Below are 18923 nucleotides of genomic sequence, written 5' to 3'. Positions count from 1 at the left end.
ACATTGGTGTTTTTTACCTACACGTATGTCTGTGTGAGGGTGTCAGGTTCCCTGGAACTGGAGTTATAGAGAGTTGTGAGTCGCCATGTGGGTACTGGGAATTGAACTCAGGTCCTATGGAAGAGCAGCCAGTGCTATTAACCTCTGAGCCATCCCTCCAGACCCTATTTTGTTCATTTATAAATAAGATTATCTCTGTGACTCTGATTTGATCATTTCTATTCTCTCTCTCTCTCTCTCTCTCTCTCTCTCTCTCTCTCTCTCTCTCTCTCTCTCTCGGTTAATAGAAGAATGAGAAAGATTCATGGTTTTAATCAACTAATTAATTGTGTGTGTGTGTGTGTGTGTGTGTGTGTGTGTGTGTGTGTGTGTGTACATGTATCCCAGGACATACTTGTGAAGCAATGAGGACAACTTGCAGGAGTTGGTTTTCTCCTTCCACCATGTGGGTCCCAAGTCAAATTCAGGTCAAGCTTGGTGACAAGTGCCTTTTACTGGATTAGCCATCTCACCAGCCCCTCACAGGGGTTTGTTTGAGTCCCTCAAAATCATGTCTTCACTGTGTAATGATCCTACTAGGAAGGCTAGGAAACATTTCTTGTGGTCAGAAATGGGCAAGAATTTGTTGTGGGTAAGTTGGCCCTGAGGAAGTTGTGAGCTCTGAGTGTGAGGCAACAGACTATTTCAATCTTGCATTCCAATTCCTCACTTCTAATGAACTTCCTGTACTTCAGAACAGGAAGGCTATATGCTGAGACGGCTTTAGTCTCCGTTCTTTTCTCCCCGGCACTGCTTCTCTTGCCCTTTGAGATCATTTCCCCACGACCCCTTCTGTTTCAGCTAAATTCTATAGGGCATTATCACTTCCTACTTCTGCTCGGAAACTGAACTCAGTGTAGTTTTATCTAAAACAATGAAGGTTCCTGGCCATATTTTCCAGTCTGGAATGCTAGGTTAGTTCCTCTACTTTACTCATGGACTTGTCCCTTTCCTGTCCATTTGGTGAATTGCCAAGTTTAAGCTAAAAAATCTCAGCCCATGAAAAATGCAAACAGCGCTGCTTATGTTCTTTATTCAGTACCTGAAAGTACACGATGTTTCACTGAAGCCATTAAAAGTGACTCATTATAAATTGAGCCCATTTAATAAAAGGATTGCTTCAACCCTGTGGGGGTGGGAGGAGTTAATGGTGCAGGTTACCTTGAAGCTCAGAAAGTCATTTCTGCTTTTTCTTTATTTCCCCCATCCCTTCCTTCTCAACTTTCCCCTTTCTTCTCCTTTTTCTTTCTTCTTCATTTTCCTTCTTCCTTTTGTCTGCTCCTCTTCCATTTCTTTCCTTTTCTTTCTATGGCAGAATGTAGGGGGGATGCTTTTTTAAAAAGACACAACTTCTCTAACTAGTCATTGTCACTAGGCAGTGCCAGGGCACCTTTTGGAGTAAAAGATTCATGGACATCATGAAGAGAGGTGTGCACATGTTCACAGAATGTGCATAGATATTAAAAAACGTGAATAGACATGGGGCAGGTGAGGGGGTAGGAGATAGACATCTGTGTTCATGAAGGGTGGCTCCCTCCGTAGCACCATTAGAGTACATTATGTACCCTCTTAAGTACATCAGAGGGTGGCCTGTAGGCCATCCAGACCTTGGAGGCAGCTCAGGAAGCCAGAGCTGACAAGACCAGCAGTGGGCTGGCTACTTAGATGTTCCTTGTGCTTTGTGGTGTGCAGAGATTCAAAGCATTAGTAAAGTTCAACTCTCAAGCAGGAACCAAAATGCATCAAGCCAGCTCTCCAGCAACAAAGCCAAGTATTTCTCAAGGTGCTTGCCTGTTGCTAGGAAACTATGCACTGGTACTGTGGGCCTTTTTCCCTCTCCAACCCCCAAGGGTATGTGGACTGCAGCCAGTTAGCTCCCTGGCTCTGCCAGGAACCTTCAAATTTATCCTTTAGATTTCCAATTCTGACCTCAGAGGGAAATGAGAATCACCTCTTCTCTGCTACCCACCCCCTAATATTTACCAAACATGAGATTGAGAAGCAAAAGTCCAGAGGCTGTTTTTCTGCCTCCTCTATTTTCACAGTGTACAACTGCCACCCACAGCAGCCGCTGCCCACCCACAGCAGCCTTTGTATGGCTCTCAGGACACAACCGACTTCAGCTCTACTGCAGGGAATTGTCCTTCTCTCCTGTGGCTGTGAATGCCTCAAACTGCCCTGCTGCCTCTTGCCATCCCTAGAGTGGGATTTAGAAGGGCAGAGTACTACATACATGCTCAGGCACAGAGATCCTTAGCCCTGTGGCTTTTCCTTTCCTCTCTGGTTAAGAGAAACACTCTTTAAAAAAAAAGATTTATTTATTTATTTATTTATTTATTTATTTATTTATTTATTTATTTATTTATTATGTATACAGTGTTCTGCCTGCATGTATGTCTTCAGGCCAGAAGAGGGCAACCAGATCTCATTCTAGATGGTTGTGAGCCACCATGTGGTTGCTGGGAATTGAATTCAGGACCTCTGGAAGAACAGCCAGTGCTCTAAACCTCTGAGCCCCAAGAGAAACACTCTTAATAGAAGAAAGCAACATGAGAGCAGAAGGGAAAGAAAAGGAAGATGTATTACTCACTTTTCTTTCTTGTCAGTGTGATAAAATAGAAAAAAGGGTTATTTATTTATCTAGTGTTTTTTTTTTTTTTTTCCTGAGATATGGTCTCACTCTGCAGTCTTGACTGGCCTGGGACTTTTTATATAGACCAGGCTGACAGTTGGCTCACAGAGATCCACCTGCCTGTGCCTCTATCTCCTGAGATTAAAGGCCTGTGTTACCACACCCAGCCTAGGAAGGGGTTATTTTAACTCACATCAGGTGGTACAGTTCATCATGATGAGGAAAGGATAGTAGCAGGATTAATGTCATAGTCACCTTAAGTGAACAAGTTTGCTCAATGAGCTATTAGTGTTTTTTTTTTTCCTTCAGAACATAGCCCTGTTATTAAACAATGCACAACTGGACCATTTTAATAAAGAATATCTTCTTGGAGCGAGGTGGCAGTTTAGACTTAGGAAGACATCTTGCTTTTCTCGGGTCCACTCTCAAGTTGTATTGTCTTTAAAGGTCCTCTAAGTTCTGTCACCTAGTCATTCTTAAGCTCAGAAAAGTGACCGGGTGGAAAAGGAAGAGGATGGCTACCCTCTCCTTACTCCTAACATGATGCGATGCAGGTATTTCACTGTCTCATACAGGACCTTGACATCTAGACAATGCTCTTCCGGGAGTATAGAGGTCTAGTGTGGGGATGACACTCTGCCAATTTGTCTCATGCTTTGGAAGCCTCATGCCAGGGCTTGACCAAGATTGCTACAAGCATGGAAAAATGATGTGATCTACTCCAACTCTGTCTAGACCAAGTAAAGATGTGACCCCCCTTCCACCCACCTACATGTTGAAATAGCACTTGAGCTCTTGAGCAAATTTAGTGTAAGTGGCGCTAAAAAACCCAGATCCTCATGGAGCCCAGATACACTAGAATACCTACAGTCCTCCTATTCTGTGTGCTGACTAGCTTTGTTCTGAGACCCTGAATTTGTTTCCTAACTCTTACTGTCCTTGTAGTTCTCTCCATATGTCAGACCTCATCTTAGCCTTGCTCTAGAATGATTGCAGACTCTGAAAATGGATTGTAGTTTTAAAAGGCATGCCAAGGTTACCTAATATATTCTCTTGAAGTAACAGTCATTCATTCAAGATTTATTGAACATTTACTATTTCCTAAGCACTGTTCTGAGCTCTGGGAAATAGAAAAGTGAAAAAAAGAAAAAAAGATCAACTTTCTCTGAGCAGGGTTATTAGGGTTATGGGTGGTCATAGGCCAGGGAAGAGGGAGACAAGTGATTCTTATTATGGCAATTCACTGGTTATTTTTAATATATTTCTAAATACTGAGTTTTTACTATGTGATGAGGACTGTTTTCTTGCTTAGCTAATGCTCACTCATCTTATCACATATCAAATCTCAATTAAAGACAAAACAACGGGCATAAACAGATTCATTAACTGTGCCGAGCAAGATCTCTTGCTCGGTGACGGGCAAACTTCTGACTGAGCCCATGGAACCAGGACTCCACACTGGACCTGTTGACAGCTAGCTGTACCATGCCCCTCCCTTCAGAAGTCAGTTCCCTTGAGAGCAAATTACATGGGAAGACACAGAAGAGACATGGGCAAAATAACCTTGGCTAACCTGACTCACATTTTTCCTTGGAAATTTAAGATATTAAATCAGCATATTAGGCATCAGATACTATGGCATTTTCAAACAAAATGTGTTTTAGCAATTCTCCTCCTCTCAAGTCCTCAACCCTGCTATCTCTGATGCCCCCTCTATCGTCCCCATCTCTTTCCTTTTTCATGTGCTATGTGTCTTTCTGTTTTCACTCTCATCCTTCTTTGCCCCCTATTTTTATTCTCTCTTGGTCTCCTATTTTTCATGCTTTATCCACACTTCCCCTCCCACCCCCATATTCTTTACAGGTTAGTATCCACATATGAGAGAGAGTATGAGGTTTTTGTCTTTCTGAGTTTGGGACACCTTGCTTAGTATTATATTTTAAATTTTTGCTTAATATTATAATTTTCCTGTCTCACCAGGTTAATTTTAAAAATCTACAACTGCTCCTTTCCCAAAGTTAGACAACAAAAAAAAAAAAAAAGGAAAATTGAAGCCCCAATCTCTGCAAGCTGACATACTGCTCCTCATTCTTATCATTGGTTTTCTCACCCCCACGCCTTTGTTAATCATTGTTTTCCGATCTATAGTGAGTTTGTGGGTAATAAAATGGATGGTAATTCATATGGAACAGGACTTCACAACTTGAGAGCCAAGCAAGCCAATTCATTTGTCTAACCTCAGTTTTAGTCTGTGACATGGGCCCCTGAGTCCTGGACTTCCCAATGACATATTCCTACAGAAGGTTTTCCTAGGGATCAATTACTTAACCTCATTAAACATCCTTAAGCCACAGACTTTTTGAAAGACTAGTTGTAAAGCTTTGAGCATAGGTTAGGAGAGAGTACTGATGGTTTGAGTGACACATGCAGAAAATGGAGTGAGATCTTCAAGAAACCACACAGCAGAAGCAACAGGATTGAATAACTGTCTAGATGTAGAGGGGGAAGAGGAGGATCCCCAAAACTTTCCGCATGAAGTTTGCAGCCCGAGTGACCAGATGCAGAGCTGTCATGTACTTTACTGACACCATAAGATTTAACAACTATTTTTCTAAACAGAGATTTGGCCTATACTCATTTTAAAGTCTGTTGAAGGAATTGCAAATTCACCGCCTAAGCTGCTGTTTTTTTTTCTTCATTACACAGCATTCCAGTGTCTTCCCATCCTCCCCTCCCTCTGGACTCTCTGATGAGCCGGAGGCCCAGTCTGCCTCTCCTTCGCCCAGCTACATGTGGTCCTCCAGTGCACCGCCCCGTTATTCTCCACCCTACTACCCACCTTTTGAAAAGCCACCACCTTACAGTCCTTAAAGAGGAACACCTGTCGGCTATTGAGATTATTGTGGCTTTTGTATTTCTGCTTTAGTGGAAGTGTGTAGGGCACAACATCTAAAGTGTGACTCTTACGCATTAAGTTTTACAACAGCTTGCCAAGCTAGGGAAAGAGGGATGAAGCTTTTTCATTATCAGGGAAGGGGATGATTGGCTAGGCCAAATCCAGTACTTCCATGAAGGGAAGTAGTTGTACTAAGTAAAATTCTGGCTAAGATTTTTGTTTGCTCATGTCTGGATATTGAAAAAAGCTGCCCGTATCTTACTCTGTTCTTCTTTGAGTCTTGTAAAAATGGCTGTTGTGATCATTCAGCTCAGCTTTTGTTACTGGTACCTCCTAAGGGGAAAAGTGCAATAGTCCCTCATCTTGAGTGTTGGGAGAACAGGAATGGTTGATCCAGAAGCACTGAAATACAGAGCAAGCAAGCGTGTGCTGTTTTCAGTAGATCTCGGTATACATCTGACAACTTAGGAGGCAGTGTTTCTATTATATGTTGCATTATTACAAAACACATTTGTTACTGGAGATATAAATCTTCCAGTTAAAATTCAGAGTTTAAAATGCTAGATTAGATTGGGTCGTGATATGAATTGTTACTTATCTTTGTGACTATTTAATCTTCAGATATTGTGCTTTAACCCCAGCAAACCGCACGATCCTGCACCCAACCCCTGAAAACTCATCTGTATTTTAATGCCACTGCGCTTATTGGTCCTTTTCCCCCCTGTTGATATCAATGGTGACAGCATTCAATTCAAGATTATGAAAGTGTTACAATGTCATTTCAAGTCTTCAAGACCTCAAATGTAGCCAACTTGACAAATTCTTAAGTGTTACGCATTTAAAATCCATCTGGCACATTGTGATAGTTATACAGCTGTTTTAATTATACAGAGCTTTAAACCTTCAAGCTGTTGAGTTAAAAACACTTTGGCACCTATGCCCTCACTCTGCATGAACACGTTCACTGGGATTTTATTTTAACCCGAGAACTGGTTTAAAGGAAGATTGATAATCCTACACTTGTATTATGTAAAGTACAGGAGCTACAGAGGATCCCTAATTAGACAGTTGTGCAAACACAGAACCCACACTGGAAACGCTTCCAGCCCATTTCGCTGCCTCCCATCTTTGACAGTTAGAGGCAGCAGACAAATGCTGGTGCTCCCATCTACCTTGTAGACACCTGGTCTCACGAATCAGGGCACAACAAGTGCACTCACTGTTCACAGGAAATGTCGGCAAAATATTCAGTTTAACCTTCGGTGTCAGATTGTCCTAGCCAGATTTCCAATCCAAAAGACCACAACCCTTTTATGTTACAGAAAATTACGGTTAGTTTTAGTTTTGAACATAATACAATTCTATTGGATTTCAAAAAAGGACTAATAACCAATTGACTTCTTATACAAATACCACCTTGTACTATCTAACAGTATTTTTGTCATTTACACTTTACCCCTTGCTTTAGTGAATGTGTATATTTTTAAAGGCACCATTACAAAGTATATCTTCAATGATCACATTTCTTAAACTATTAAGATTCTATGACTCATTTCTATGTATTTTTCTTACTTTACAAAATAACTTGAAACAGTATAGATTTTGTAACACTTAATTTGAGCAGCTTTTTTTTATTACATTGAATTATATAAACTGCATGTTACTTTCGGAAAGATTAATATTTGCTGCTTCACTATTCTGCAAAACATTTGCTGTAATGACGGAATTTGTATTTCCAATGTATCTTGACTGCATTTTATAACATTTACTGCTTTCTTCCTAATTCTGCTTTAAAGTATTGACCTGGGCATGAAGTATTAAAATATTAATTCAGAACCTGTATAAACTAGATATTGCTTAAAATCTGTATCACTGCCATGTTGGAAACCCAGACGGCTTTTGTGATGTTTCAAATTAATAAAACTTTCCTCCTCCCTACCCACTTACAGGCATTCTCATGGTATGTACAAAAGTATAGTGGGTACGCTAAAACGACTGGCAATGCCAGCTCACTTTTGACTGTGATGGTTCGAGAAACAATGGGACATGCTTAACCAATACACAAAACCTAATGACAATTTCTGCCATGATGTCATCAGAATGACAACTTCTCTCCTGCTACGAAAACACAAACAGAAACCAGAAAAACAATAGGATAGAAAGCCTATGGAATTCATTCACAATAATCTTGTAAAAAATGCACTCAAAAATTAGAACGAATACACTTTATTTCATCCTAAGAAACTCTATGAACTGGTATCAAGTATGGTTAATGAAAAGCAGAACTTAAGTCATGATAAGGAAGATTGTACAAATTATGAACATTGTAGTATGGGGGGAAATGAACAAGGTTTCATATGCCTAACAGAGGTAAGGAAGCCAGTGCTGTTGAATTTGCATTAATTCCTCAGAATACACATACCATGATGATACTTTTAAATGCCTAGATCAGTGTCCACTTATTTTAGGAACAAATTTTTCAGTGACTCTATGGAAGATAGTCATCACAAAAAACGATAACCAGATATCTTAGCTAATCTTGCAAGACTGCTACTGACTTTCAAAAGTTTGATTCTTTCAACAAAGTTACTATTTCAAACAGATTCTATCCAGAATAGCTATAGGTAATTTAGCATTTGAGCAAAAGTGAAGCCAACTTGAAAGAAAAATAGGAAATTCAGTAGTCAGAAGTAAAAAAAAAAAAAGAAAGAAAAATTTCACAGTAGGTTTTAAACAGCATCTTGCTGCAAATTTCTAATCCAATAATGCCTATGAGTAAAGAGTTTTTGTCCAAAGGGGTATTCCACAAAGACTCTGAACTGTGAGCCAGGCAGTGATGGTGCATGCCTTTAATCCCGGTACTAGGGAGACAGAGGCAGGTGGATCCCACAAAACTCTGAACTTTTGACATGAAAACTTATTAAAAAAAAAAAACTCAAAGACCCCCAAACACGTGTAAGAGTCTTCTTGGCAAAATTACAATTGAACTTTCTAGACTTCCTCCTTCCTACAAACTCCAGAAGCTATGTTCAGTAGGCATGACATTTCTAAGTTCTCATTCAAAATTTAGAGTACAGCAGCAGTGGCAAATAATTTTACCAATGTTATTCAGAACAGACAGTTTTTCATTATTCCTAGTTTGTTATAGGATTGTAGGGAGCTGGGTGGTGGTGGTGATGCGTGCCTTTAATCCCAGCACTCAAGAGGCAGAGGCAGGCGGGTCCCTGTGAGTTCAAGGCCAGCCTGATCTACAGAGTGAGTTCCAGGACAAGTTCCAAAGCTATACAGAGAAACCCTGTCTCAATAAAACAAAGAACCATAATAGGCTTGTAGGAACTAGCAAGTTTTATCATAGCAAACTAATTTACCTAGCAGCTGAGACTGAAATATCACTGTTGCTCACACAGGTAGAAGTAATTATGTCTAACTGCTGAAACTGAATTCATGAAACTCAAATTTCAACGGGGAATATTTTTAAGCATACCCTATATTAAAAAGCAGTAACATCAATATCTACAGAAAAAGGAAATAGATACCATGATCACAGAGATCAGAGTCTAGAGTTATAAGGTGATTTTCAGTTTTCTAAGAGTTTATGAAAATGGTTTGAAGGCCTAAGCTTATGAAACAGAAAACATAAATGTATAGCACTCTACTACTCTGTAAGTGGGGGCTATCCTTCTTCTTTGTATTATTGCAAACACTGATTCTTCATACCCTCAGCTACCAACTTAAGAAACACTTAAACTTTTATCTTCACACCTAGTTACCACCAGAAGAATGACCTATGCATAAAAAAATTATGATTAAAGCTTTAAGTTCGAAGTCAAGAAATAGATAAAAATACACTGTAAGGAGAATGAAAATATCTATGCTGAACTAAGAAATATAGCAATGTCACAAATGACTAATAACTATGCAATGCAACCATTTTCAGTATCTATTATTTTTTCCATTGCAAAAAAAATTAGGTTAAATTTTTACAGAATTGTGTTAAATCTGTTATAAATGCTAAGCTATATATCTGTTCCAACCTGCTTCCTTTTATTACTACTCTTGGTAAGTTTTAAATTCTAAGTATTTAAATATGTGCCATCTTAAAAGGAAGAAAGGTGATATTGTTGTCAAAATAAACAGGAACCGACATGCCTGCAGTATTCCACATGTAGTTTCTGCTATAATATAACAGCAGTTTGCACATAGATCAGAACTTATTTTAAGGGGTTTTAAAAAAACCCCAAAAGACCTTGTTGAAAGGACAATGTTAGATTGCCATTAAAACTACCTAAAATGAAAACTTCCTACTGGAGATTCTAACGTGAGCTTTTAAAAATGTATGTCAGGAGCCTCCCACCCAAAACACACAAGTCTCATCTACGGAATCTCAACATTTACTAGCACTATATATAAAGATGCATTTGGTGGCTTTCACATAGTAAATTCACAACATTTTGTGGGAACATTTTTTAGCCATAATTAACAAAAATATCCATATAAAAGCAGATTAAAAATGAGCAAAAAAAAAAAAAGAACTTTGCATTACCTCCTGTTTGCACCACATGCATGCCTGCTAGCTCATTTTCATTTTGCTCAGGGTCATTTTAAAGGTATACAGTGGCCTTGCCATCAAAATCTCTTACAGACTACGGCAATGAAAGCAATGGTTGATCCCAATTAGCTAGAACTCACTCATTCTTCATAGGACAGACCTGTTTGCATGGCTATTTTATAGTGGGAAGGAGGCAGGAGGCTGATCTCCATTTGGATCTGACAGAACAAATCACCAAGTTAGGACTTACTCTGAAATTTACTACAACAAGTTTTGGAAGTTCCTTACCTTTTATGCTGTATACAAGACACAACACACTTAGGCTTAACATTAAGAAAACTGACAATTCAGCAGTAAAGTGCTAACATGGAAGGGGGAATAGTATAAGCTGTACCAGGGTATATTAGTAACTTCAATAATTCTCAAAGACCCTTTAGACTGCTTCAAATTCTATTCAGAAAACTCTGTACCTTTAAAACGTCACGTCTTTTAAATGAGCTGAAAGCTAAACTATACAGATACTTCAGGGGGTGTTCAATCTCTACTCAAAACTTTTAGAAAAAAATTGCTTCTAAAAATTAACAATGCAACTAGACTACTTTCAGATGACATGGCAGATCAAATTAACACGTTTCCACCTTAATTTGTTTCACAGGTCTTCTGAAATCCCTGCCCCTTAATCTAACCCTTTCTGATATTTCAAAAGAGTTCAGTAAGATTCTGGTATTATAAATTCAAACTCAGTACTGCCATCTGTTACATTCTGTTTAAAAATGGAATCATTTTCTCTTTGAATAAAAATATCTTCCCAGTTCATTGGCTTGTTTTGAGGAGTAGATGTGGTCCCTACTGGAGGCTCTTTTCCAGCATCAACCTTATACCCAATAGCATCAGCCTTCATGACAGGCATAGAACTTGATTTATCAGAAAGATATGCATACTGTCTGATCTGTAAAGACTTGCATGGATGTAAGCGATAAAGCTTTGAGTCCCCAGAAGGATCTTGACTATGAACTGACTTTATGTGTGAAGACATAAACTGATAGTTGATGAAAGACTTGCCACATGCTAAACACTGATACCTTCGTTCCCCTGTGTGATGAATTTCATGCTTTGTGCGATATTCTGCAAGAGGAAATACCTTCTCACAGTAACGGCATGGATACTTCTTCTCCCAAGAATGAATATTAAAATGTCTTCGCAAGCTTGTCAGACAGACATATGACCTTTTGCATACAATGCAGATATAATAGACCCTTCCATCTACTATTAACTCATAGTGATCATCATGTTTTACTTTCATACGCTTGTTTGAAGGCTCACTGCCAGATGTTTTTGGTAGCTCATTCTCAAGTTTGGCCTCCCCTTCATCAGGGTCATCTTTGACAGGGATCACTATGTCATAGGTATCTTCACCGATATTTGCATAAACCTTGCAACCAGTTGATAAGCCTTCAATTTCAGTAGCTGTATCTAAAGTAATAATCTTCTGACCCTCCATTAGATGCTTTGATCCTAAACCTGGATCATTGGTGTTTCTAGTAATTACATCTGAAATTTTTAAAGAATTGGAAGGTGGCTCTTGAAGAAGTACAGGAGTCTGCATCTTCTGTGTCAGTGAACCATCAAAAGTGGTACTTTTGGAGGTATCAGCCTGTGGGACCAAAGATGTATTACTGACTGCTGAGTCTGGACTGGAGCTGATGGTGACGTCATCATCATCTATAATTTCTTCCTCTTCCTCTTCATTGGCCTTGTTTCCTGTTAAAACAGCATTGTTTGGTGTCTGCTGATTCTGTACAAGTAAATTGACTGAAGAGGACATATGATTTGGAAGTGAAGAACTGACACTGGGTGGCGTAGTAAGTGGAGCCTGATTTAATAAGATAATGTTAGGAGTCAGATGTGTTGAAGCTGAAGACACCAGCAATTCTTCACTTCCTTGTGTCTGGCTAAGAGTTGCCTGATTTACAGGAGTGGGAAGCGTCTGAGCAGGTGTGATGTTTGTTAAAGGTGGGGAGTTATTGCTAGCACAAGGTGTCACTTCTGAAATAGCAACAGGGGCTGGATTAGGCTGGACCTGTGTCATCGTGTTGTTACTTGGCAAATTCTCCTTTGCAGGCAAAATCTCAGAGCAGAAAATGACATCATCATCATCATCATCAGAATCAGTAACAATGATCTTTTTCATTTCATAATCTTCAGCAGATAATGAAAAAGACTCTGTTATAATGGGCATTACAGTAGCCCCAGTATCTTGGGCTTCATCTTTTGATTTTTGTATGTCAATGTTTTTGCCACTAGAATCAGGAGGTAAGGTCTCAGCAGTACCATCTTGTGCTGATATGCTTTTAACCTGTGACAGTGGGACACCAAGCTCGGCTATAAATTTCACTCCTAGTAATTGCCCCGATTTAATCAACTCGTCAAGTAAATCTGCTCTAACACGGACAATTTTAGAACTATAGATATAATTCAGAATTTCTGCAAAAATCTCTGCTCTTATAAAGCTCAGTTCAACAACTTGCCCAGCAACTGAGAAGAGCTGATGGAAGTATGTACTTGAAGCTGAAAGAATGTTCCTATGGGCCCGGAATTTTCGGTCTTCCACAATAACAGTAACATCACAGAAGAGTCCATGGCCACGCTGTTCATTCAAGGAATTCAGCAGACTGCCAGAGTATTGAATGTCTGTAGCAGAAATCAGTTTTCTACTCTCCATGCCTAGAAGGGGCGGAAGGGAAGAGGGTAGATTAGGAAGGGAAAAACTAAAAGTACTTAATTATTTAGAATTTAAGGCACAGAAGTATTAAACAGTTTACTTAAATTTAAATCCAAGTTTGGTTTAACATCTTGACTTTTAAATATGCTGTTTCCATACACCAGCTTTGGACCATGTGTCAAACCTCATGACTTACTCTGAGAAAAGTCAAAACAGTTTTAAATTGCTGTGCAGATGTGAACAATAATCCCCTTGGTCACCTTCTTTTGAAATTCAGAAAAACGTATTGTCACTAATTACCCTTTTAAAATTAGAAGTCACTTTCTTAGCCCCAATTTTATTTTTTCTTTAAGAGATAAGAATTAATATTTAATTAAAAAATCTTCATCATAAATCATACAAGTTACTTCTTCTGCAAATGAATGATTTAAATGCCAAAACAGTTTAGTGTGTTTAGTATTAAAGCTGAAATGTATAGTCTCTTTAATTTCAGCTAATCTTATTAGTAAGATCATATTCCAAAGTTAACCCTGACAACAAGGACAATAATAAACACTGGCAATTCTTACCTCACAATTTCCCATCTTTTTTGTTATCTACCCCTTGCCCTTTCATGCCCACCCCTCTACACTTTCCAGAGGGGCAGTGTTAGAGCACCAAGTGAAGGCAACACATACTTTCTTGAAGGAACAAGAAAATGGAAAGGAAAAGCATTCCATTTCTTAGTGCTTACTTACATAAAAACTGGAAACATCATACTTTGTTGGTAAAAAATTATGTGTACTAGTATAAGAACTTATTTCTCTTCAAATAAGTTAGTTAAAACAAAAACAGCAACTTATTGGGACACAGGCAGTATTACTACACAGAAGGTAGTTAGTGTCTCTGTTGTGTGACTCTTTTTGCATTTCACAGAAGACATCATAGTAACAGTGTAGTCAGAGTGTGTAACAGTGTGGTCAGAGTGCAAAAAAGGCATATGCATTTCTTAAAACATTTATAAGCACAAACACATGTTATATGAGAATATTATGCATTAATCATTACTTGCTAAGTACCATTGGTAAAGAATTATTTTGCCATTAGTATGCTTTCCTTTTAAAGTTACTGAAGAATATCACTGTCAAGGTAATTATGACACACACGTGGCAGGCAGAGTATCTCTATATTTTTAAAAAAATTTCAACATCATAACTTAAAATCAATCTATAGGCAAAAGCTTAAAAATCAAGGGTTTTAAAAAACATATTAGCTGTTCCATTTTAACAGAACCAAGGAATTATAGGCTATCATAAAGGCATCATCAAGTGTGACCTTTGGACAATGTACCAACAATCCAAAATATGAAGATTTTGACAGAAAACACCTTTAAGTGGAGAGGGTTGTGTATATGGCCACCTGATTTTTATCGTTTGCAATTATTGTTTTTTTTCCAATGTCGGAATGTTTCAATGCAGGTGTCCAGGTGACACTGGGATTTGGTTTCATTTTGTTTAGGTATTCATTCTGCTTGTCAGGGTTGGCCCAGGATCAACCCAAGTGGGTCTCAAACCTTTCCTCCCCAGAGATTTACAACCTGACTGTGGAAAAGACATCCTATTACCATTGTGTGACAAACCTTTGATTGTGAGCAGGTTTAGAGGGCTGATGAAAGTAGGGAAGAGATAAAAACCACCCGCCAAAGAGTGAAACAAACCCAACACAGGGCTCCCTGAAGCAGCTGAACACTATTTTTCTTCCACCACCTCCCTCTTCCTTTGAACTTAGATGCAATCGAGTTTTTTAAGGCCAATTTACGTGCAAAGGCTAGCTTCTTGCAAATAGAGATGGAGGTGCAAATAGCAGAGCGAAGGCGGGAGGGATGGGGGCTGGTGCTGGAGAAAGTAGAAGGCCTAGATCTGAAAGGTACAGTGTTGGGGGTAGGGGGTCAGGCGAAGCAGTAGGTATTGTTATGTCCTGAGCTGGGGACAGAAGAGGATGATGGGCCCTGTAGCAAAGCTGTCTAGTCAAATTAGGAGGTAGGTGGAAAAAGAGCACCCCACCCCCAACCCCAAAGGCTGGCAGAAGGGAAAGGGGAAAGTCAAGTGGGTAGCTGTGGTGGGGTCCCCTACGCTCCAAGGCCTAACCTAGGGTGCCAGCGGCTCGGGCTCCGGACAGCTCAGGGGACCACGCCGCGCCCTCCCGGTTCTTCCCGGGGCGCTCCCGGGCCCACACAAAGAAAGAGCCGCGGAGCTGAGCCTCCGACTCTGCCGCTTCCTGGTTCAAGTGAGGCGAATGCAAACGTAGGCGCGGCCAGGGCATGAAGGCGCAGGCGGGCTCCTACTCCTCAGCCCGGACCCCAGCCCTTTCCTCACCTGCTTGGCGGCGCGGCCGCTTTCTCCTCTTCCGGCTGAGGAAGGGTCAGAGTCCTCCCACAAGAAAAAGCCGGACTCCCGGTGCTTCTGCTGCCGCTTTAAACGTCGCTCCAGTCTCCGTCGACGTCGAAGCGACTACCACCGCCGCCGCTACGGACGCCCCACTTGGCCGACAGAGGGCGCAGCGCGCGGGCGAGCCGCCCTCCTCTTCCGAGAGCTGTCCGGGGCTGTCCGGAAGAGCCCGAGTCCTTGGCGGCTTGGCTTCAGCGCCACGCTCTGCCTTCGGCTCTTTCCGTAACTGAAAGCTCTTAAAGTGCTCTGCTCTTTTCAGGGCGCAATGCGGTGTGGGAAAGGGATTGCGCTCTGAAAAGAGCATCTAGCATTGCTCCCAGTGGGAAGGAAGTTAGTCTTGTTTGCTCAAACTCTGTGTAAGACCCAGGGCTTAAAAACTTTCAGAGTTTCATTCTCCAAATTTGAAATCTGTTGTGTTAGCCTATTGCTTGGATGATAAGCCACCTTGAAATATAAACTGTGTGTTAAAAATTCTTAAGTCATACTTCAAATTGTAGGATAACAAGATAACCAAATTGCACTGCTACTTTTAAGAAGAAACCTGTATTTGGATAACTCTTGTTAAGCGAATATTAAATGGTACAGTACCTTATTAACATGAGTATTAAATGGACCACTACCTTATTAACTCCATTTCTATTAACAGTGATCACATTAGATCTGCAGCAAATACACACCAAGTAAGCTAAGTTTCTCCCTTTTCAGAGGGCTCAGTAGGTCCATAAACACGGATGAAAGTATTTTACAAGAAGGAAAAAACAAACCAGTATCAAATGAGCCCTATCTGAAAGGTAATAATATTTGTGTTGTTTATCATTATTTCCATAGCATTTCATCCTTAGAAGCACTAAGAGTCTTACATGTAATTGTTAATGATTGTTTAATGAATAGGTTATATACCTGAGTAAAGTCCCATTGCATATAGTTAATACATTTTCATTATCCAATCATCAGTTGATAGACATCTAGGCTGTTTCCATGTCTTAGCTATTGTGAACAGAGTAGCTACAAACATGGATATGCATGTGTCTTTATAGTAGGAAATACCATCCTTCGGATATATGCCCAGGAGTGGTAGAGTTGGGTCATATGATAGATCTATTTCTATTTTTCTGAGGCAACTCCACACTGATTTCCACAGTGGCTGGACCAATTTGCAGAAACTCCAGTGTATTTAGTTACTTTTCTATTGTTGTGATAAAACACCATGACCAAGGCAACTTATAGAGAAATAATTGATTTGGGCTTACAGCCCTAGAGGGAAAGAGTTCATGAAAGTTGAGCTGAGGCAGCAGGTACGGTGGCTGGAATAGCAAGCTGAGAGCCCACATCTTGAACCAAAAGCAAGAAACAGCAAATTTCAATTGTTACCAAGCCTTTTAAGCTCTTAAAACCCACCCCTAGTGACATACTTACTCCAATAAGACCAACACCTCCTAATCCTTCCCAAACAGTTCTACCAACCAGGAACCAAACATTCAAATACTTGAGTACATATATGAGGGCCATTCGTATTGAAACCACAACAGCTACCCAGATAAAAGCCAGTTTGGAAAGTCTGTAACCCTGGAGTTCTCTGGTCAGGTAGTTTAGTCACTAGGTGAATTCTGGGTTCACTGTGAGACCCTGTCTCAAAAGATAAGATATAGAGAAATAATGGAAGATATTCACATCAATCTCTGGCCTCTACAGGTGTGCACATACATATGCATACACACCTTCATGCATACATGCATATACACTACATATGTATACATATCGCACAAACAGAGAGAGAAAAAGAGAGGAGGGAGGAAGGCAGAGAGAGAGAATGGATATTTTATAATGAACTTATCCAATTGGAGAATGAGACCAAAGAATGAGATTAATTCTGACTATGTGACAGAATGAGATGTATAAGACTGAACACAATATAAATCTATTCATTAAGTTGCTTAATATGCATTAAATACATATTAATTAGTACCAACTCGGGCCAGTCAAGGTTCTAGGTATTTGGATATAATTATTATCAAGGAACAGTTCTAGTCTTCATGAAACTTATGTGCTAATGGGAGGAACTGTTGTAGAACATTATTTTAAGATGTGTTGCATTTGTTTGCACTGTGGAACATTTAATGATGCAAAGATGTGTTGCATTCTTTTATGTTGCATTTGTTTAACTCTGTAAAGCTGTGTTACTGTGCCTGTCTAAAACACCTAATGGTCTAATAAAGAGCTGAACAGCCAATAGTGAGGCAGGAGAAAGGATAGGCAGGGCTGGCAGGCAGAGAGAATAAATAGAAGGAGAAATTTAGGAGGAAAAGAAGAAAGAGCAAGAGAACAAGGAGAGGAGGGTGCTAGGGGCCAGCCACCCAGCCACACAGAAAGACACAGAATTAGAAGGAAAGAAAAGAAATACAGAAATAGAGAAAAGTAAAAGCCTAGGGGCACAAGGTAGATAGGATAATTTAAAGTTAAGAAAAGCTGTTAAGAAACAAGCCAAACTAAGGCCAGGCATTTATAAGTAATAGTAAGTCTCCCATGTGTATTTATTTGGGAGCTGGGTGGCAGGCTCCCCAAAAGAGCAAAGAGCCAAAAGTGTTAAAAACAACAACCAACAACAAGGAACATATAATAAACACGTTAATATATAATTTAAACACATAATATAGCATCAGTAGCATCAGTTTGGTGGTTTGATGAGAACTGACCCCATAGGCTCATATGTTTGAATACTAGGGTCTCCAGTTGGTGGAATCATTTGGGGAGTACTACGAGGTATGGCCTTGTTGGAGGAGTTGTGTCACTAGGGGCTGGCTTTGAGGTTTCAAAAGAGTCATGCTATTACCAGTTTTCTTTCTCTGCTTCCTGTTTGCAGATCAAGATGTGAACTGTTTTGCCACCATGGCCTTCAAAAAAAGATTATATCCAAAACCAATAGGTTGAGCTTATTATTGTTCTTTCAGGGAAAGAAAACACACACTCCAGGAAACTATGGAGTATCTCAGTAACAGGATGTTAGAAAGAACCTGTTTGAGCTGGTCTTCTGATGTATGCCTGTGAGCCCAGATCTGTAGGAGGCTGAGACAGCAGAGTTGAAGCTTCAGGGCCTGCCTGGGCTACAAAGCCAGTTCAGGGTCAGCTTTGGCAATTCAGTGTGCCCTTATCTCAAAATGAAAATTAGAAAAGGGCCTGGGAGCTAACACAGTGGTAGAGAACTTGCCTAACATGTGGGCTCAGGTTTAATCTCCAGTACCAAGAAAAAAAAACATTAGAGGAGTTGGGCAATTTGAAAGTGAGCCTCAGGATATAGGTATCCCCTAGAACTCAGATGCAATCAGAAATTAGGACAATTGTATGGTTGTCTAACTCAGTAATTCTAATTTATAGTGGGTACACATTTAAGTGAGATTAATACTGTAATTGGGAAAATGGCAGTTACCTATGTTGCACAATAGGGGACATTCATTGCTTCCTGGGTGGCACACTGACCTTGTTTTGCCTGTGCTTAGACAAAATCATTTCATTTAGTCTCAGTTGATTATTTTCCTATGACCTTGTTTGGGGTCTTGTGGGTTTATGTCTAACAACAGAAAAATCTGCCAAGTTGTAAATGATATCAGAGGTTGTTTAAACATCACTTTCTTAGACAGCAATCGAAAAGCCTAGGAATATAA

General features: G+C 39.9%; 2 protein-coding genes across 4 annotated transcripts in view; one reads left to right on the top strand and one right to left on the bottom strand.

Moving 5' to 3' along the window:
- Tmem255a (transmembrane protein 255A) overlaps window positions 1-8272 on the top strand; it is a 55056-nt gene extending 46784 nt beyond the window's left edge. For 2 of the 3 annotated variants that reach the window (XM_028893709.2, XM_028893710.2), the window contains one exon: window positions 5378-7513. In XM_028893709.2, the coding sequence (XP_028749542.1) occupies window positions 5378-5542 (165 nt within the window). In that variant the 3' untranslated portion in view covers window positions 5543-7513. The other variant, XM_028893711.2, reaches the window with a different exon arrangement.
- A 537-nt stretch (window positions 8273-8809) lies between these two features.
- On the bottom strand, window positions 8810-15336 carry Zbtb33 (zinc finger and BTB domain containing 33). The gene is made up of 2 exons (XM_028893712.2): window positions 15193-15336; window positions 8810-12840 (listed from the first exon to the last, which is right to left on the bottom strand). The coding sequence occupies exon 2, from the start codon at window positions 12836-12838 to the stop codon at window positions 10826-10828; it is 2013 nt and encodes a 670-aa protein (XP_028749545.1). The 5' UTR covers window positions 12839-12840; window positions 15193-15336; the 3' UTR covers window positions 8810-10825.
- Window positions 15337-18923: the final 3587 nt, after the last annotated feature.

This window comes from Peromyscus leucopus, chromosome X (genome assembly GCF_004664715.2).
Source record: "Peromyscus leucopus breed LL Stock chromosome X, UCI_PerLeu_2.1, whole genome shotgun sequence".
In the NCBI taxonomy this organism is placed as follows: domain Eukaryota; kingdom Metazoa; phylum Chordata; class Mammalia; order Rodentia; family Cricetidae; genus Peromyscus; species Peromyscus leucopus.
Note: the sequence above shows the minus strand (reverse complement) of the source record. Positions and strands in the feature narration are given on the sequence as shown.

Coding starts and splice junctions, on each gene's coding strand:
- Zbtb33 (XM_028893712.2), bottom strand. CDS start 12,838: ATGGAGAGTAGAAAACTGATTTCTGCTACAGACATTCAATACTCTGGC.